Below are 21,972 nucleotides of genomic sequence, written 5' to 3' on the forward strand. Positions count from 1 at the left end.
ACATCAACACTGGGAGAACATGCACAGCCATGCACAAAGAGCAGCAGGTGGGAACTCACCCAACAACGCTGGGAGTGTGAGGCTACGTGCTAACCACGATCCACCTGGAAATATGCTGCCTTTCTAGAAAACCTTTATAAATAAACTAGGATAGTGAGTGCATTATTAAAAATAGCCTTAAACTGCTTTCTAACAAGTAAATTTAATGGGCACACTGTTGAATGAATGTAAACAACATGGCAGAAAATCTGTATAAAACCAGAACCAATTCTAAGAGAACCCTAGGCATTTTTCAACACAAACTTCATTTTAATTCCAGATTTCAGGGACAAAACATTTAACAGCTCAAAAGTATTTTTATACCGTTTAACTGAGAAATACACAAAAATATATATAATGAAAATATTTGAGTTACGACATATTTACAAATAAAAGTTATCATCTCATCCCATCCTTTCAAAATGTCTTCCAAATCATCCATTTTCAATCAGGGCTTCTCAGAAAAACCCACAGTGCTCTGGGAAGCGTGCGTCACAGGTCAAACACACAGTCTCTTAAAATATGTACAGGACATATGAATTTTATACCTTAAATATTCTTCACGTGCAGAAAAACTGTTTTCTATGCAAACACTCTTAAGCACACTCAGGAGATTCGAACTGAATAAATCACATCAGGGAAACTCCCGGACTTAACGCTAAATCCACTTTTAGGCCCTCAAGACGGCCCGGGCCTTGTCTAGAATGTCTTTCCTCATCTTCGGATAATTTGGATGGGCATCCAACACCTGAGAAAAAAAGTAATATTTACTTCACATTAAGTGGATAATGTGTCACATTGCGGTTCCATGTTGTCTAAGCCAGTTTTGTATGTTTGCTTTGAAATCAGCCCTTCTATTGTAGTCTATAAGTATTCCCTGATTTAGGTTAGGAATTAGGCACTATACATCAATACTAACACTGCAGTTCATTGTCAATAGCACATGGGCCTAAATTATACAGGGGAGGTGTAGCCCCCCCAATAAATCAAAACCAGCCAATACAACCCCCCCCCCCCCCCCCCAATACTCATGTTTCCCCCATAATGGGTGGAGACCTCAACCCCCCCAATGTTCCAGCCAAAGTTACGCCCTAGCAATGGCGCATCGCTAATCTTTATTAATGAAAATATCCAATCTATCAATTTTGTCAGCCATTTTAAAGAATGTAACACAGGTAAATAGAAAGGAATTCTCATCACAGCGATAAACATTTCATTTTATTGCCACATTTGAAAATCTTATCTCAAATAGTAAGAATCCAAAGACAATGTCTCCTTACCTTATGGCACACATCAATGGCATCAACGTATCTTTTGCCTTTCAGGTAGTTGAACGCAAGCTTGTATCCTATCATGAACAGTGGGAGAGAAAAAAACAAGTATAATTACATGTATAATTATGGTGATACAAAATCAAAAGGATGACGAATTGATATATATGAGAGTACCAATGGTAGGGTTGCTTTGGTTGCCGTACTTCCAGGCCATCTCATAGTTCACTGCTGCATCTCGATAAGCCTGTTCCTTCTCCATTATGTAACCCATATACTCATATGCTTTACAGCAGGACTGTAACCAGGAAAAAACAAACGCATCAGGCATATGAAGTGCTGTACAAAAGTCTTCGGCAATCAAAGAATATGCAGCTTAAATGATCTTCATGTTGGTGTAAAAATATGATGTCAGTCAAAGTGTGTCAACTTCGCCTTTTCAAAACCTCTCCTAAATTCACCCCGGTAATACATACTTATTACCCAGATAAATAGCCCTAAACATTTACTTTGACTGCCTAAGACTTTTGCACTGCACAGTACGCTTTTGCGACGAGCAGAGAAGCATTCTTGCCTTATTGTGATGTAGACAGCGTTTCAGCAGGTCGGCCGCCATGTCGTACTTCCCGGACTGGATGTAGATGTCTGCCAGCAGCAGCCAGCTCTTTTCGAACTCGTCGGCGTCGATGGCGTTCCAGTTCATCTTGGCGATGCGCTTCAGCTGGTTCCTCGCACGTGGCGTCTGCTTCAGGATCATATAGGCTGTGGCCATTCCCAGCAGGGCTGGGACGTGATCCTTCTGTAAAACAGTGGAACGTGTCAGGTGGGTATCACATGGGCGTTTCAGGACTCGTCGACAAATATCTCCGCTTCACAGCTTTCTTCATATTAATAGAATTCAGCTTTGGAGGTATTTGTTTTATCTTGTTATATGTTCTGTTTTACAAAGTGCATGGTTAATTTATGCAAATTACAATACTCAAAGTTATACAAATGCTCAAAACACTGCTCAGTTTGTAGTATACTACTGTTGTTATAGGTTTCTGGATCATAAAAAGAGTAAAACCAGGCCTAGAGTCACGTGTGGCCTCTGGCACTGGTTTGGTTTGCTTTCGGGGAGTGTGTACACATTTCCATGCTTCAGTTTGCCCACCTCATTGTTTACGATCTCTGTGAACACACTGAGGGCCTTCTCAATGCTGGCTTTCTGCTTGGTGGCCAGGAAGCAGTAGTTCTCCATGATCCGCAGCTGGACGTGTCCGTCCGGAGTCTGCGGCTTCAGCTCCCTCAGGAGCTTCTCCGCGGTCCTCACGGCCAGCTGCTCTGACTCCTGCTTCTCCGTGGAGTTACTGGGCAAACGCATAAACACACGTCCAACATCTTCTTCAGCAAGTTTTCAAGTTCTCTGCCAACCTTCCGTTTTTCATAGCTACTTATCGCAGTACAGGATCACTGCGGGTTTGGAGCCAATGTAAACACTACACATAAAACAGGCGGCACCTTGGATCGGTTCCCAGGTGGTGTGGCCACAGCCCGTAAGGTCCTGACTCACCCCATGTCACCATCGAGGTTCTCGAACACCTCCCCGCCCATGGTGTCATTGTCTGGGTTAAGGCAGATCTCGATCATGTTGTAGACAGCGTTCTGACCCCAGTCGTTGTCTTTCCTCGCTTTGTTGAAATGCCGTAACCCATCGTTAGGTTCGCCCGTGTACCTTTTTGCGCAAAGACGACATCAGAGATATTCAATGACATTCTTTTTTTATATGGCAGCTTTCACAACACAGTCCTGACAAGAGTGGGTGGCCATCCACTACTATATCTACATTTGTGCATGTAGATATAGAGAAACGGGAAACATAATATACAAGTAAGGTCAGCCTGCTTTTCAGATTACAGTTCTCTATGCAGGTCTGCGGAAGGCTACAGATCGTTGGCAGCATCGTTTTTGAAAGCTGCCTCCACGATACCGATACGATACTGACTGTCAATAACAAGCGTACCATAAATAAAGTCCTTTGCAGTAGTTAAATCCAGGGTCGAATTTAGCCCTCGATGAATGCTTCTCAGCCATCTCCAAGAATCTGGGGACCTCCTCCAGCTTCCCTGCTCTCCTCAGAAGGTCGATCAAACGTGAAAGAGTCGGGTAGTTATCTAAGAAGAACAAATATTAAGAGACGTCGCTTAGCCCATTAAGAGCAGCTGCTGACGATCGGCAACAAGGTAAATAAGTGTATTTATTCAGTTCCTTTTTATCGGAGTGGTCGGGCTGCTCCGTCACACCTGGTTTGTGCTCCAGCAGCTGCTGGAAGTGCAAGACGGCCTGCTCGTAGTCCTGCTTCCTGAACATCAGATCTGCCATCATCTGGGCGGGTCGACACAGGAGGGAACGGGTTTCACACTCGGCTGTTCAAAAGGTATGGACATCGACGATGGACTAGCATAGGAAGACTGACCAGGGTCGCTGCCTCGTTGACCTGGTCACTCTTCAGCAAGGCGCCGCACTGCTGCTGACACGCATCGACGTCGTCCTGGGACAGGTACAGCCGTGCCAGCTCCAACATCACCTGCTCAAAAGCAGGATATCGCAGTAGTCCACATGTCTAATGCACCAGGAAACCTTTCAGATATTCTGATCACACTCTGAGCTGAAGAAAAGCTTCTGTCCAAAGTAGCATACTAGTGAGGTTCTGAAAGCAGGATCTACTGTAGCAACGTCCCTGGAGAAGTTGGGGTTAAGGGTCCTAGCTTAAGGACTGAATAGTGATTCATTACTCTGTTGGCCGTGGGATTTGATCCCACAGCCTTCTGGTCATGGATCCCTATACCACTGACACATTACATGTCACTATGTTGGGTTTACAACTATCACTCCGAAATTGCATTAATTCCAAATGCATTTTACTTGCATTTTATGCTTTATGGAATCTGAAAAAGGTCAGAATTAGTTGAAGCCGGGATGTAAAGGCCAATGGGAAGGGCTGCCGGAAGCACACGGAGCACTGAGCCCACCTTGCCGTCGCTCTCGCAGTAAACAAGCGCCTCCTTGTAGAATTTAATGGCTTTCTCGTAGTCCTTCTGGCACGTGTAGTGCTTAGCGATTTCAGAGCAGATCTCGGCCGCAAGCTGTTTCTGCACCGCAACAGCATCCGGTTGCTCCAGCTGAACCCGCTTCAGCACCCTGGCCTGCACGTCACGGGCCTAGAGATGACACAGTGCGGGATGTGCGTGATGGAGGGGGGGGGGGGGGGGGGGAAGCGGCACCAGCCACGGAGTGATGTGACCGTGAACACTGACCCTTTGTAAGGACAGCAAAGCATCATCGTTCTTGTCGGTTTTACCCTGGATCTTGGCCAGCAGCACCAGATAGCGGCAGTCTTCTGACAGAGACGGCAGGTCATTCACTAGTTAGGGCAAAACAGTGCAAGTGTTATACTTTGCTTAATATCTGGTCTCCACCGGACAATAAACCTGGAAAGAATGAACATAAGGCTTTACTGAACCTAGCTGATGAATTTGACCATCGATGATAGTTTTCTGGCTATACATGTACAGCTTACATCCGTGAAAAGTCATCCAGGTAGAGTTTCAATATATAAAAACAAAAACATTGTTAGTTAAATCCATCCATCTTCCAACTGCCATCCATCCATCCATCCATCTTCCAACCAGGCAACCCTGGTCCTGGACTGCCGCTATCCAGCAGGTTTTCCACCACACCTGGTCTCTGAGGAACCACAGCTGATCTCAGGCAGATAGTAACTCATCCGGTATCAGCACTCCAGTACAGGGTCACTGGGGGTCTGGAGCCTTTCCAGTGGAGCACACAGCAGACGTACACCCCCCATCGGGTCACACAGATACACCAATGCACCTAACTGTATGCCTCTGGACTTTGGGAGGAAACTGGAGTAGCTGAAGAAATCACTGGAAGAGCCAGAAACCCATATGTAGCATATGTAGGTTAAAATATCGTAATTTACAGTATTTGTTTCTGTTTATAGAGCCATTTTGCCGAAAAGGTTTTAGATCGATCACACCACTAGAATTAAACAGCGTGACAATCCACCTATAGTACATGCGGGTGTATGTTCAAGTGTTATATGCCTTTCCACTGACTTTTTGAAAGCTTTGAAATTCGGCTTGTGCTGGAATGCAAGTAGTATTTTTTGGAAATGAAAAATCTGCATATCACAAGTTTAAGTTAAACCATAAAATATTAAAATATGTGTGATTCTCACAAACTGACATTAGCTTTTTACCTACAATAAAATTATGCTTTTTGCTCTGTTTTTATGATTTTTAACCATTTTTGCCAAATAGATAGCCAAACATCTAAGAACACAAAATTAAATTAACTGTGTTCAAACCTTTCAACTTTATGCATGTAGTACACAATAAACAATCAATTTCTATGATAAGATTTTTGTTGAACATTTAGTTATTTTTTTCATGTCGGTTAGTCTTGCCCTGGATTTGATTAAATACTACTATTACAAAAATGAATAGTACTGTAACAAAACCGATAAACTACCCCAAGGTAAAATCCACGATTTAAACAATCAAGTTGTATAATTTAAGTTAGTCTACAAACTAATATTAAAAATCAGAAAAGTGACATATATATAATAATGAGTTCTCCCCTTTGTCTTAATTCTACATTAATTTAGTGATCCAAAGTGTAAATATTTATGATTGTAAGTTATAATGTTGGGTGCGATTACTCACGAATAATCAACTGAAAACGATTAACTTTTTTTATGGATTCGCATCACTAATTTTTACATCATTGTGTGGTACATAAAAGAGTATGTCTGGTTCCTGGTACAAGGCGATTTGGGTTCAGTACCTGGGTCGTGGCTCAAGGCCTCGTGCAAGACCCTCTCGCAACGTTCATACTGTCGCAACTTCAGCAGCAGCTCTGCCAGGTCATAACGCAAGAAGTTCTGCTGACCGCTCTTCAGGGCAGCTTCATAATAATTTATCGCCTGGTCCAAAAGTAAGAAATGCTATTGGGGACATTCCGTGCTGAAGTGGTCGACAGGTGACACTTGCAGGAAACACAGAGATGCATGAACAGACCTTAATGTAATTGTGGGTCTTCACGAGGGCTTTACCGATCTTGCTTGCCAGCGCACCATCTTTTGGATTCTTTTTCAAAGCCTGCTCGTAGATCTCAATCGCTTTTTCAGGCTGTAGATAGAAGAAAGAAAGAGCAACACGCCCCAGTAAACAAATCTGTATATATCCCACAAACCTACACTATATGGCCAACAGTATGTAGACACCCCTATTAATTAGAGGAATTTGCTAATTAAGCCACACCCAGTGCTGACACAGGTATACAACTGAGAAGACGGTCATGCAGTCTTCAGTGGCATCTGTGTGGGTGGTCTACAGAAGAGGTTAAGTGACGTTCAACTTGGCAGCATCACAGATGCCATCTTTCCAACAAGACAGTTTGCCAAATTTCTGCCTTGCTAAAGCTGCCCCGGTCGACCACAAGTGATCGTGAATCGGAAACGTCTGGGAGCAAAGTCACACAAAGGGACCTGGTCACCCAGCCTTAATACCCCAGCAGAATGGAAGTAAATCCCACCATTTCATAGAAAGCCTTTTCAGAAGAGTGGAGGCTATTACAGCAGCAATGGGTGGACAACTTTCAAGAAGAGCACATGATGCAGAGTCAGATACCTCTTGGATTTTCATATAGGCGTCTCCCAGTAGAAGGTGTGTATGAGGACCTGGAAGCTTCTCCACCAATTCCCTGATTTAAAAAAATGAAATGGATTTAAATTCCCGCAAAGTGTCCAACATCACAACTGCGACGAAAACATTGCAGCGCCCAGATTTATCCATCAGACTCAAAGGTCTTCTGGATCTCAGTCTCCCCCAGTGTATCTGAGGGCTGTCAGGACATTTACAACAGACACCATTAACCCCCCCTGACAGCCAGATCTGCTTCTCCAGAAACCCAAAGCAGCTCTGGGTACACAAATTACACTGCAGTAACAGGATGAAGCTGAAACTTCCACCTCAGTAAGATTTCTGCACCTTCAAAATAATGAGCTTCACTTCTGCTGAAGCAGAAAAGATTGGTCCTGGGGAGGTCAGGGTTGTATATGTCAGTAACTAAGTAATTGATTTGCCCAACCACTGTAACAGAAGAGAACTGGTGCCAGATGAAAGTGGCTGGGAAAGACTGACACGGCGTGGAGGGGGGGTACGAGCGCCTTACCGGTAGCAGCTGGCATAGAGGCGCTTCTCCTTCCTGTGTCTCAGGTAGATGTCCGCCATCTTTTCTTTAGCCTGGATGAAGTAGGGCTGTTCAGGGGTGACGTTTCGGAGCATGCTCAGTGCTAGCTCAGAGTCCCCCCGCAGCAGAGCCAGGTCAGCGTTGGCAATGGTGACCCTCAGCTCCTCCCCGGTGCCAGTAAACTCATTGATGGCGTCCTGCATTATCTTGGTGGCTTCATGCTGGAGACAGAGTGATGCCAATCAGGATGCTGGTTGACATGAAGTGGAGGGTACAGGCTAATGGCATCCATCAATCCATTCATTTTCCATAACTTCTTACACTATTCCAGGAGTACTCAAATGGTGGACTATAGTCCGCTTACAGACTGAAGCACAACACAATCCGGACCAAGTCAGCGAAATCTATTTCAGAAATCAACGGAAGGCAACAAGATACACCATCACATACACAATCACAACAAAAGGGCAATTTAGGGACACTAATTCATCTAAACCGCATGTCTTTGTGCTAGGGGAGGAAATCAGAGTACCCGGAGGTAACTTGCACTACATTGGGAGGAAAAAAAATTCAAGAACACACACAATCCGCTTTCCAGAATTACAGCAGTCTCAGACTACGAATAAAGGCCAATGTAAAATAAGGCGATTCTTGGGAACAGAAAGCTTTCACAGAGATAATAATCATGTCTGCTACCTTTTCTCAGAATCTGCCTTAAGCCAAATGCTTCCACATGCAATTCATGCCGAATAGAGACCTTGGCACAGTAGAACCACTGAACGCAAGCCAGGTATTTTATCGGTTCTGTGCAGATGGGGTTATCTTGCACCACTGCTCGAGCGCGTGGTAAATCTCTGACCGCGAGTAGTTATGAGAATCGAGTAAGAGAAAATCGCCCCGAGGAAGCAACAGGAAGTTAAAACTGGAAAGCAAAATTAATTCCTACTGTAGCATTTCATCTGAAGAGATTAGGCTAAAGGCACAAATCTCTGAGATTCTGTACAGAAAGGATGAAGCACTGAGGTACGGATGATCGGCACAGGATTACCATGTGTCGTGGAAAACTTACTTCCCTGGTCAATTCCTGACGAATATCTATTTTTCTAATCTTATTCCGAATCCAGATGAACGTTTTGATCATTAAAACGAGTAATAGTTGATACTTTCCTCAGAGTCATGCCGCTTTCCTCGTCAAGGCTCATTATCACGGTACCGCTGGGTACAGGTCATTCTCTGGCACTCACCTGCTCCCCATTGAGCCAGTGGGCCTCGGCGAGCTCCAGGTAGAGGGACACACAGTCGGCGGAGCTCAGCTCCACCCACTTGCCCTTCAGCTTGGCCGAGCTCCCGGTCCTCCGCACCCCCGGCAGACTCAAGGCCATCTGCAGAGTCTGGATGGCCTCCTGGAGCTCCCCCATTTTCTTCTGCGTCTGGGCTTTGATTAGGTGGTACAGAGGATGTTCCCGCACCTGGGTCAGAGGAGAGCGCCCTCATAAGTCTTCCGTAAGCATCGCACTCTAACGTGATTTACATATAAGCAACCAAATGCACATGATATACATAATAAATTAATTCTGGTGGACGGTGAAGTTAATTATGCTTTTAGTAGATCTCCTTCTGTTAGTTCCTTACACTGACAATGTTTGGCTTTATTTTGGGTTTATACTCATTCCTCCAACGGCAGCAGCAAACCATTAAATATTTAAACTGATAGCTTTACACCAGCAAGTTCTTCACTGTTCAAAGTAGCTGCTGTTATATACACTATCATGGTTTCTTAGCACGGATTTGCTTCAGTTATACCTGAATAAAAGCAATTTCAGGCTGTCAGTATCACCATCTGACTTTTGTTAAACCATAATTAACAATTAAAGTTTTGATTTAGCTTGTTCATTCATCTGTGAAGGAAATTATACTGTCTTAATTTCACCAGCCCGTTAGAGCAAATTGATGGTGATATAAATGTTCATAATCATGATACAATATTTTATTGATATATCGCCCCGCACCAAGACAGAACTCACCTCGAAGTTGTAGCTGAGGCAGAGCTCCAGGGATTGGGAGGCGTGCTTGAAGTTGCTTTGCAGGAGGTAGATCTGGGCCATAAGGAGGTGGGCTTCAGCATAAGAGGGGTTCTGGTCCAGACAGCGCTGCAAGCTTCTTTGAGCAGAGTCAACTTCACCTGTAAGATTGGGGGGGAGGATTTGCTCTCAGAAACAGGATTTGCTCCCACAGTGAATTCTGCATGTTTTTTTTAGTTTTTTTGGGTTCCTGTAGAACATGCCCTCTGCCATTTCATGGTCCATGTGTCTCCAGCACTGCATGCCTGCTGGACCTCATTTCATCTACGGCCCTATGGGACAAAAATGCTAGTTTTGCTTCCCCCAGTTTCTTCCCTGCTCCACTCAGCCTTAAACTCCCAGCTGTCCTACCCCTCAAGCTCCGTTTCAAAACACTGCGTGAGCTGATCGTAAACAAATTCCATCAGCCCCCCGACACAGTGCTCTTGCAGAACTGGAGCAGCTTAAATAGGAGTCACTCTACACAGCGGCACAGGAACTGGGGGCAGAGGACATGTACCCCCCAGTTTAACCCCCACCCCAAAATTAAATAGACCTTTATATTTAAATTGAAGTTGTGCCCCCCTCCAAGTAGCAAACTCTCTCATATGCCCCGTGACTCAACAGAATTGCCCCTACCCTGGGTTTGCTTTTGGTATTTTGAGATGTACAGTTTATGCTGGTTCGTCTGTTACTCTGTGATCCCCCCCCCCCCACTTATTCTCCCAGTCTCCTTTAAAGGGTTAAGATGAGGTTACTAACAATATGCCCTCTAACAACATCCTATTTAACTGCCTCTATCTTGTCTCATTTAGCTTCTGCTGGTTTCCATCTTAAGGTTTGCTGTTCCAACAGCAGCATTACCATGCATCCATCGGCGTATTAGCTCTGATCTCACTTGACACGGGTCATTTCAACACTAGTCAGAACACCACCCTCTCCTGCTATCAAACTCCAGTCTTAGTCTAATTATACAATCGTGAAAGTTCAACGAGCATGTGGGAAAAATCATGCAATGGACATCTTACATGAGGAAGGAATAAGCCTTTTTCAGATCTTCTCACGTACCATCTACCCAAATGCATATTAGAATTAGGAAGGCAGCTTACTTTATTTGGAAAATTTGTAGCTTATTTTCTGAGGAATGCCAAACAGTCAGTATTTATACTGAGAATGCTAAAGAACAAAATTAATTGGTTGCAGATATTTTGATTGACACAAAGAGCAGAGGTACAGAAGAGGGAATTTCCATTCAGAAACCTTAGATGCTTCTCTGACCTGATTGGAACTTGACCTTGGCCATAAGGTAAACAGCCTGCAGAAGTCCTGGGACAGATTTCACCACGGTCTCCAGGACTGAGGTGCTGTGTTGGAGCTGCGGAGAGGAGGACTGGCCCTGGACAGACAGCTTACATTAATTACCATTAATTTCACCTAAATAAAATCTACCCATGCTTTCTTACATATATATATATATATATATATATATATCTCTTTCAACAAGTTAGGCTGTACAGAACTCAACAAATTCCAAGGAAACTTATGTGTATGACTATCACTTTCATTAAAGACGCCTTAAAGATGCATCTCCCTACTGACCTTTGTGAGGCAAAGAGCAAGGTACTCCTTAACGATCTCGAGCAAGAAGTCGGGATTGAGTTTCTCCAAGTACTCCACCCCCAGCGGCAGCCCGTGCAGGCCGGAGAAGTGAGTCTCCACGGCCTCGTTCAGCAGGCCGGTCACCTCCTCCGCAGGCCTGCGCTTCTTAGCCGCCAGAACGGCGCGCAGATACAGCAGCTCCTGAGAAGGCAGTACACTCAAGGCCTGCGTAATCCTGATCCATGCATTGCCAATGTCAAGGACAAACTAATAAAGTAAATAGCCAGAGCGAGAACTACAGCCAGACAATAAGGTCAAAGAGCAAGAGCAGGCAGGGTGGTGAACGGGATAAAGAGAGGAATACCAGCTCTCCTTCATGTCTTAAAACAGCTTGGTCTACTGTACATCTCCATATATACTTCACTCTGATGCATGTCATACTCAAAGGGTCCCTTTACTACAAAGTAGTATACATGATTCTCAAAACATGTTCAAAAATCTGGACACAAAGGGACAGGTTTACCAAAGCAAAGTTATTACTACTGATAACAGGATGTTTGCTTCTGCTGCACCGTGTTTATGGACTTCCTTACCTTCTGATGTTAAGGGGTCAGCTTCAACTGAATGGTTTAAAACCAGATTGAACACTTATTTCTATTCACTAGCCTTTCATGACTATCAGTGATTCTATGTTTTGTTTTCGTAGCTACTTATTTGTCTTATTGTATTTTTATTTATTAATTTTATTGTACGATTAATATGAAGCACTTTGGTTACAACATTATTGGTGTTGTTTTAAATTTGCTATATAAATTATATGCTACTGCTACTGACAACAGTAAAAGTATTCAGCAGGCAGCAATCAAGCTAAATGAAAGGCTAGTCGTGTTAGCCTCAGTACACAATACATCTGAGCCAGTTCCAATGCTAGGAATAAGTACAGGGAGTAAATCACACTGTCATCTGTAAACTGCTGTGAAACTACTGATCTATGCCCCAAACAGCGATCTGCAGCATTATTCTGCAACTAAAATGCGGGCATCATATTCCACCTTGCTCTCAGTTATTCCAACTCAAAACACTGTGCGTGTTTTAAACATCTTAGTTTTTACTCATTTTAATTAAAAATATTACTGGGACCTTTGAGAGGAATCAGACCTCAGTAACAGCTCTATGGTCCTGCTTATATCCTACATTTTCTAACTCTTCTCTCCTGGACGTGAAGATATATAGACTTTTTTGTCCTTCGCCACAACCCAACAAGCTGCAAACAGATGACAACAGACACCTGTGACAGTGACAGGTTAGAAAGCGTGTCACAAGCCCTGAGAGGACATCATGCGCAAACCTAACGAAGCCAGTAAATCCTCGAACTACACTCCCTTCAACGCCGCCCCTATGGCACATACTGGACAAAGGAGAGCAGTACGAGTTGGGCAGGAACCAGCAAAGCAACCACCAGGATTCTAAGCTGCAAATAGTCGTGAAGGATTCTTACCCCCGATTTCCCAATGGACTGCTGGATTTCAGTGAGGAACTCTAGCTGCTGTTCTGCATCTTCCAGGTGGCCTTCAACAAGCTGACACCTGATGATACCTACCATTTAAAGGGGAAAGGTCATTCATACGGACGACCTTGTGAACCAGATTATAGGGTCTTTTAACACTGTGAAGACCTTAACAGATCCTTCTGTTAACACTTAAAGCAATAGTATTCAACTAAAATTCCACGCGGTCCGGTATCTTAACATCTGCCTCAGCCAAGGTCCATACTAATTACACTTAACAATTCAGAGTCTGTCGTGCTTCTTATCAAACTTAGCTTGCATTGTATTTTTCAACATTTTTGAAAACATAATTTTCATTCTCAAAGTAAAACAAATTTGAAAGTGCATATATTCAGTAAAACTGAGGTAAAACAGAGAATATATAAAATGAAAGTACTTTTTCTGAACAATAATATTAACAGACTATTTATACTAATAATGAATGTGATACACATGCATGGTGCATTTTTAATGGGGGCATCGAGCTGCGACAGAGCATCCAGCCAAAATGTCACTTCTTCTGCCGGCTGTAGCTGATGGCTGGGTTTTGCTTTATTTTTTCCACCTGTTCGTTATTTAGCCATCTGACTACATTCTAGCAGCTGCATTCACACACAACCTTTCTGTAAATGGCTCCCCAGAATCCACTGTACTCTCAGCAAACACTGGACTGCAGTGTCGTTAAGTGAGAATTACCTCGACCATACTTGGCTCTGAGCTCATTTTGTGTGTCCCTACCTCGGAATGCTGGGGATATTTTCTTCAAAGTGTTGGTGTTTTGTCTCCTAACCGCGTTTAACGTTACCACTTACCATACGCCACAGATCAAGGACAAGGGATGTGCTTTGTTTGTTGCGGGGAGAATGAAGGCATATTTGTGTGCAATCTTCTTTAAACACTTGATTTCCCGTGTCAACATTTCTTATTTTACGTTTAGAACAAGCCATCATTCGACATGCGTTTCTTTCTTTCGGTGCATCCGCCCACTTGCATTTCTGCCAGACTGCGGTTATTCTGCGATTGGAGACAATGCAGGAATGGAAGGACCCACACGGCTCACCCGAGCTGCACAGCCTAAAGGACTTTTATGATTCTTAGATTTTATTATTTGGACGCATAACACTTTGCGGTCTGAGTAAACTGGGACCTCAGACCGGAGGATCTCTCCGCTAACAGTCAACACCTTAAACAATCTTTCTGTTAACACTGTCAACAAAGTCTGTCTACAAAGTGGGGGACGATTTCTGGAGATAGCAGGGGGGGGGGGGTAAACCATCTGAGAAGAATAGCAATGTTCACAAAATGGTGTATTAGGGTCAAGTGGCTCAATCCAAGGTTCTCTGTTTATATACGATAAAAATGGTTTTCAGAAAAGTCATATAATCTACAGAGGGGTGGTCAATCCTACCCAGAAAGGCCTATAGGGTATATGGATTTTCCCAGCAATTGATGACTGATTGTCTGAAGAGTCCTCATACCTGGGTTTGAACAGCTAATGTAAAGGTTATCCTAAAAACCTGTGTACACTGGCCCTTTGCAGATAAGATTGGCCACCCCTGGTCTACAGTGTACCATATATACAGTAGCATGGAAAATTCTGCTGAACCTGTCTTACCTGTTAATGCAGTGACACTGGTTTCATCAAGCGTCATGGCTGTCTTATACCACTTGGTCGCTTCCTTGATTCTTCCCAGCAGGACCAGCTGATAGCCCAGCTCTGTAGCTAGCTCAGCATCACTGGAGGCAATGGAGAAGGCCTTCTCAACCAGGCCATGGGTTTGCTGGAGGACCTTCTCATGTCTCCCACACTGAGCAAACAGTTTAGTCAGTATAAACTACAGGTACGCAACAACGAGATCTTATCACAATTTTATTTATGAAAAGGGGAACGCAAAATGGGTGTATTCATACCGTCCTAGTAAAGGCTAGAGACATCCTGTAGAAGAGGTCATGGTTCTGGGGCTCTTGGATTTCCAGGTTGCTGATAAGGTTTGTGAGCTTGTTCAGAGACTGGATAAAAAAATATATATCAAAGCTATTAGTACCCAGCAGACATAGAGCCATGGAGATGCAGACATCATATTTGACACGTGAATTTGTTTTGTCCCAGGAAATGAGATGATGCACAGGACCAGTCAAAAACAACACTATTTATAATGCGGTAAAGTTTGTAATCAAAGAGGTCAGAATTAGGGTTACAGACGTTGAAATACAAGAGTTAGGCATTTCACGGGTTCAGCAGAAGACCTTGTATTCTGTACGTTTCATCTTTTTGGATATCTATACTGCCCACGTGAGTCTATTTTCTGTGCATGTGCATTTGAGCTCACTTTGTATCTGAGAAGACCCTTTTCTCCAGCACAAATAAATCACACTGCCAGGCTTGTTTACATTACAACTTCTACACACAGAGGGTGAGGGAAGGGCGGGCAGTCACAGTGCACTCAAAACTCCCACTAAAAGCAATTACATAACTGTCACGGACAGAGCCAGTCACAACAGCTGAGTCAGAGTGGGAAGATGGAGTCACAGGGAATGCTGCGGAAGAAACGGGCTCTTATACAGTCAACGACTACCTGTCACACGCAATTTAGCAAGAGGCGGCACCATCGAGCCCAAGTCAACCTAACTCCAGTGCCTAACTCCCAAAACTTCAGCACAGACAAGTGTCAATCTAAAGCTGTACGGGGCCTCTTGTGATGGGTCGTGGAACTGCATCACGACAGGCTTAAACTTCGCAAGGAGACAAGGGATCGAGGCAGGAGCCAATAGCAGAAGAAGCCTACATAAGCATTGAACTGGAGAAAGGGCAACCGGTCTCCCAAACGATCTGAAACAGTCCTCAACATTCGGCCACTCGTTTCCTGAGCTGGCTGATGAGGTGAACGACGAGGAATTTGACTTTTTGGTTAGAGGAAGGGACAGGCATGTCAACATCTGACCGTGCCAAATCTTACCTCACTTATGTCTCCCTCTCGGCACAAGCAGTGAAGAGCAAGAATCCTCAGGGCTTCCAGATTATTCTTGTCTTTCTGCAACAATCTGCACGGGGACAGATCAGTTTTGTGCCCATTCATAGTATATGTCACATGGCATCAGCAAGACCTCTGAAAAAGGCAAAATCACTTAACACTGACGAAGTGGACAGCGTCAAACACTGCGGATACATAAGCGGTCAGCTATTTAAGGGAGACCAAGGACCTTTTCCAGAGATGCGCTATGTGGGAAGAAATGTGTCTGCTTGTGGTGACAACCACAAATATTGTTTTGACACGTTACAGAAACGCTTAGACATATGTTCTTTATCATATACTGTTATAATTTCACAAGTGCAAAAATATATTTTTCATTAATTCCTTCCCATGTATTCTCACACACAACTGGATGATTAATACACGTAATACAGACAAATTCATATATCACACAATACCATGTGCTATAATCCCGTAGTTTACGCTCCTTTCAGGGAGCGATAAAATCGAACATTCGCATCATACTTTCCCTGATGCGCAGATCACGATTTGCAGTTTATATTACCAAAGATTCAGGAAGATTCAGCTGCCACACATCATAAAGAAGCAAAAGAAACTGGTCTCTTACTGTTATTTAACTACACTGGAATAATTCCTTTGGGGAGTTGACTACATTGAGAAAACAGTGAGTGGGTGTTCTTATCAAAGTTAATTTCCATTGTGTATGAATGTTACTCTCCAAAAAACTTATAATAGAAGCCTGCACACAGAAGCAGAAAGATATACCCATATGGAGACAATCACCGTGATCTTTCAGGGCTGCAGGCATTGATCTTTACTTCTTGTGGAAGTTGGGATCTCTACTGCATTATTAGCACGTTACATTTCCATTCCATATAAAGCTCTGGCAAAAAAAAAATCAGACCACTCCATACTTTCTAAGAATCTGCATTGTTAAATCCAGGTTTAATCCTGGTTCTGCTGGCAGAGGCTACACTGAGCGTCAGGCTGCTTCCAGGCTCAGAGTTTGTAAGACAGCAGTACAGGTAAAGGGCGGAAGTGACTTTCTAATGGCAGAGACAACCATCAACTTATACAACAGTGCCTCATAAATCAGAGGATGACATCAAGTGACATAGAAAAAGAATAGGAAACATTAAGTGGTGTGAGGTGCACTGCTAGCACAAGTTTGCAACAGGCTCCTAGAAGCAGGACTGAAGTCCCCTAAAGCAAGGAAGAAGCCCTTCATTAATGAGAAACAGAGAGCCAGTAGAATGCATTTTTTACACAGAAGAATACGCATAAATTGAGAAAAGAGTGAAACTAAAAATGTTGCTGCGGTCTCATAATTTTTTCCAGAGCTGTATTCAGATTTTCAAAACATTTAGCATCATCTTAGCGGCCTGTCTATCCACATCTGCCGCCCCGCCCCGATTTGAAAAGCGCCTGGGAAGGCCACCCTCTGCTCACACAGCTTCACCCAGCTTCAGTACATCTTCTCAACTGACTTTTTTTCCCTAATCTTTCACTCCAACCAAAAATGCAGGAGTGACAACACGATGAAACACGGCAAAAAAAATACAAACATGCAAATTAGGACAGTCTGTCTAGTTTCCGTTTTCACTTTGCAAGTTTGGCTGTAATTCAAATCAAATTCATGGTCCCTGAAAGGCCTTTAACAAAGCATTACCAAAACCTTTTATTGGAAGCTCAGCCTAGCTGCACTTATGGCTAGTTGACTCCTAAACAGCACAATGCTTGCAATGAGCTATTTGCCTTGTATATCATTTTGGACAAAATTGTCCGCTAAATGCATTAAATGCAAAATGTAATAAGAAATAACCCATTAAAAAAAAATATACTGATAATAAAAATAGCAATAACAGCTATTATTATACTACAGAAAAAACACACCCATCTACCACCCAGCACGCCCCAATAAATGGTGTACAGCACCTCTGTGCTGCATCAACAGTCTGCTCCCAGTCCTGTAGGGTCAGCAGCAGCTTCATCTTCTTAATAAATGCAGGGAGGTAGTGTGGGAAGCTCACGATGACCTGGTTGATAATCTCAAGGGCTCCGGAGTAGTTCTGGCGAAATTCGTAGTACTGCGCCTGAGCGGAAACAAATCAAAACAACCCAAAGAAAGAGAGACCACAGCCTTATTAAAGTGTTCAATCCCGGCATGAGTCATCCAGAGAGAGGACATCTGAAACATCTACTGCCAGATACTGGTGTCCAGAGCCGGGAGGGTGGGATTGAGTGAACGGAGCACAACAAGCAGCTGACAGCAGTAATGCTGCAGGAGACACATAATAAACTTCACCGCCCCTAAGCTGGCAGGGCAGCAGGGACTTAGGGTTTCTACGTTCTAAGTTACTTGTACCGATATTTCTAAGTTACAGACTGAGGAAAATTTCAAAATAAAAAATTACAAAATATTCATAGACAAATGGCTCCAAGAAAAGCCCTCTTAAATCCCCTGGCAGGACTTAGGAAACAGAACTTCAAGCAACATTTTTTGAGGGATAAACGATGGAAGAAGTCAACAGAATTAAATGCATTATAACTTCAAATGGGAAACTAAACAATGTAGAGACGGTGGTTCTGAAGAACCTAATTAGACTGTCAGGATTTTCATATTGCTCAGAACATGATCACTCTGACCTTGATTATTGGAAGCATCATAGACGGATTACAGTTGGATAAAAACATGGTGAAAAGTGATCGTTTGACTATTTATTTGCACTAATGGCTGAGCTTGTTACGTAAAATTTCAAGTCACATCCACTGTACCCCATTCTTGAGACGTAAAAATTACGATACCTTCCCCATGAGGGCAAACACATCAGGGCTTTCCTTAAGTCCTTCATCAAAATACTTCCCAGCTTTTTTGGCACAACCATCCTTATTAGATGTCAGATCAATCCACCCTTTCAGAATCAGTCCCTGAAATGACAAAGACAAACACAAGTTTACTACAAACTCTAGCTATTTCAGTCAACTGACTACAAATGACTCTTATTAAAACAACTTTCAGTTGTTATTGTTATGATGATGAATTACATGACCGTTCTACAAAATGTGTTTTCCATCTGCATGTTTGCATATTATCTTATCAGGAAACCTAACATTGTATAAAAAGACAGTGAACTAGTGGTGAACCAATAACAAATAAACATTACTTGTTTAAACAACTACTTATATACATTTATGTACTGATGAAAACAGGATTCAATGCCCAAATGAGGAAGAAGCAACTGGTTATTAACTGGTTATTCCACTTTTTAGAGTTATAACTACTGTCTGCAGATACTGATCAGTCTCACAGAGCCATAGAGGAATTTTTAGCCCTCTCGTCCATGTGTAAATGCCTCAGCAATATTTGTGGGATTATGAGCACAAATTCCTTCTTTCGGGTCTTGCCACGTCTCAGCGGGGTTGAGATCTTGGCTTTAACCAGCCCCGTCCAAGAACTTTCATTTTCTTGTTCTTCGACTGTAACACTGTGGCACTGTGTTTTGGATCGTGGAGTCGCTGCAGGATCCAGGTGCTTTATACCTACGGTTCCCAGATGGATAGAAGGCCCAACACTGACCTGGAGGAAGGTCCAGATGTGGAAGAGTAGCTCCAAAACATGACTCTAGCCCTATGCTGTGACAACCCACAGAAAGACCTAACCAAACCCAGTGCAAAAGGTGTGCAAAAATGGTAAGAATGAGAGAGATCTTGACAAATTTTTTTTGTAATTGAACTACTCATGGTGTGGAGACAATCAGCAACTCTTCTGGCAATAAAAAACACTAAACAGATTGGTTTGGTCCCGGAGGCTCACCTCTTTGGCACCGTTGGAGATTTTGATCATCCTCTCGATGTACTCCCTGGCCTTGTCGTTACGGCCGAGGTGCCAGAGGAACAGACCGGCGTAGTACAGCCCCTTTGGGCCCGCAGTCTTCCGGTCATCCTTCACCTTGGCATCCAGCTCCTGAATTGTCTCACGGTCTAGAGAGGCAAGGGCACAGATCTCGGTGTAGCTGCCAGACAGCCCCCCCCCCCCCCCGCCACACGCACACCCATTCGGCAAGAATGGTGTGCTTCAAGAATACCAGACAAAGGTTCACATGTGAAATTATGTACGTGTGCACATACACAAAGTGTGCAAAGCCTAGCAGGAAGGATCAGGAAAGAAAATGAACACACACAGCTACTTATTCTACACTGACTATAGGGTACTGGATAGGTTCGGATGGGACAAGTGTGTGTGGCTCAGTAGGTTATGACCGAGTGCCTGTGAATATAAGGTCACCAGTTTAACTCCCAGACTTGGCAGAGTGATGTCAGGCCCCTGAGCAGTTTAACTGCCAATTGATGCAGTGATCGACTGACCCAGTTTTCTCAAAAAAATACCATGTCGCTTTGGATAAAAGTGTTTGCTAGATAAATAAATTGTAAACGCTCTTTGCAATGATGCTATATTGTGCTAAAGGTTCAGATGTGAAACAGCTACCATGCAAAGGTACTGGTGTATTACACACTCTTCTGTTTGTAGGTACATAAAATGTCCCAGACTTCAAGCAAACCTGGATTTTGGCTTTTCTTCTCCGCAAAAACCAGTGACATCAAGACGCACAGCGACACATCTCTCTTTTCTTTAATGGACTCCAACTCATGAATGGCTTCCTGTACTCTGTCTGCAACGAGACATGTCACTTTGGTGACACAGTAGAAGACTTCCAGGAAATTGTACAATAGCACAACAGTCAATCTCAAAAAAAAGAGAAAAACAAAAATGAAGTGACTATTTACCTTGCATGAGAATTCCGTAAGCACGGTAAAAGGTGAAGATCGGGTCACTGCCAAATTTTTTTTGCGCCTCATTTGCAATGCTAATCACACGATTAAAGTACTTCTCCTGGCAGTAATAATTAATCAAAGCCTGGAAACAAAGACAGGCACTCAAAAATCAGTAAGGTAGTCCGCAATACAGAGCATAACACTGTTAAATGACACACTTGTTTCAGTATAAAGGCATGCACAGCTCATTAATAATAATAATAATAATAATCAAAATAATAATAATAAAACCAGTTGGTATTAAAATATTCTAATTTAATATAACAAATCTCCCCACACACTGTCAAGAAACACACCAAGAAAAGAGGTGCATTGGTTTTGGAATATAATGAAATTTCAGACAATAAAAACGACAAAGTACAGCAAATAAAACACACATCATTGTAGTGTAATACGGTCATTATTATGTAAGAAAACCATATGCATTATTATGGCATACGAGGTTTACAGCAGTAGTAAAACTTGCAGCCTGTCGAATTTCGATATTTAATTACAGAATAATGTAAGTTCTAAAATAACAACCACTGTTGTTAAAACGGGAAAGGAAAATATTTTGGCTCAGAAGTTTCGTTTTAGTTTGCTGTACCAGACCAGGGATCAGTTTTCATTTATTTTAGCGAATTATAAAACCGACTAACGATGTGGCATGCAAATGGTGATGTTAAAACCAAAATTATGACAGAACTATACAGACATCATGCAAAAAGAACCATCGTATCGTCTTCACTGTCAAAATTAATTAATGGCGTGTGTAAACAGTAATTAAGCAGCGTGGATACAGTACAAACACTTCATATCCGGTATCGTCCTACAGCAATGCGAACTTGCATTAAGCCGCCGTTACTAAATTATTTCCAATAGTGTCAGACAGTGAAGATCACCAAAAAACAACCTATCCACAGAAACTGGGACGCTGCAAAAACTCACCAGCATCGAACTACCATCCTCTAGGTCTGCCATGGCAGCTTGCCTTTCTGCACTAAATAAAATGCAAACGATGTATTTTAAACTGGAAATATAGAGGATTGCTGTTTATGATTAACAAACTTGCTTTTTCTCATTTCTTTTTCGCCATCTTAATCCTTCCTTGCATAGCGTCTGGGTAACATAACGACTTCCGCCATTTTCCTGCGGTTGCCAAGGAAATGCGATGGATTAAAGGGGAAATTCCGAGTGCGAGCGGTGATCACTAGAGGGCGCCAAGGCACTTCGCTCAAACTTCGTGCACGTCTAGCGATTCTTCGTACGACGAGAAATGTCCTGCAGCCTGCATATAACATTTGCGTGTAACATCTGGGATTAAAAAAATATATATTTAATTTAGTCATTCTAAAGACTGTACTTAATGTTTTTATTTATGGAAACAATAAAAGTAT

At 43.0% G+C, this 21,972-nt stretch overlaps 1 protein-coding gene across 1 annotated transcript; it reads right to left on the reverse strand.

Moving 5' to 3' along the window:
• Positions 1 to 186: 186 nt before the first annotated feature.
• Positions 187 to 21,749, reverse strand: ttc21b (tetratricopeptide repeat domain 21B). Its single transcript, XM_023799183.2, has 29 exons — positions 21,524 to 21,749; positions 20,549 to 20,678; positions 20,323 to 20,433; positions 19,578 to 19,744; positions 18,569 to 18,691; positions 17,699 to 17,856; positions 15,728 to 15,812; positions 14,682 to 14,780; positions 14,386 to 14,578; positions 12,723 to 12,820; positions 11,225 to 11,425; positions 10,904 to 11,021; positions 9,590 to 9,747; positions 8,810 to 9,034; positions 7,548 to 7,786; positions 7,004 to 7,076; positions 6,392 to 6,502; positions 6,159 to 6,297; positions 4,607 to 4,713; positions 4,322 to 4,510; positions 3,766 to 3,876; positions 3,593 to 3,674; positions 3,313 to 3,463; positions 2,863 to 3,024; positions 2,464 to 2,659; positions 1,885 to 2,109; positions 1,488 to 1,608; positions 1,320 to 1,387; positions 187 to 787 (listed from the first exon to the last, which is right to left on the reverse strand). The coding sequence occupies exons 1-29, from the start codon at positions 21,554 to 21,556 to the stop codon at positions 710 to 712; spliced, it is 3,951 nt and encodes a 1,316-aa protein (XP_023654951.1). The 5' UTR covers positions 21,557 to 21,749; the 3' UTR covers positions 187 to 709.
• Positions 21,750 to 21,972: the final 223 nt, after the last annotated feature.

The sequence above is a fragment of the Paramormyrops kingsleyae genome, chromosome 1, assembly GCF_048594095.1.
Source record: "Paramormyrops kingsleyae isolate MSU_618 chromosome 1, PKINGS_0.4, whole genome shotgun sequence".
In the NCBI taxonomy this organism is placed as follows: Eukaryota; Metazoa; Chordata; class Actinopteri; order Osteoglossiformes; family Mormyridae; genus Paramormyrops; species Paramormyrops kingsleyae.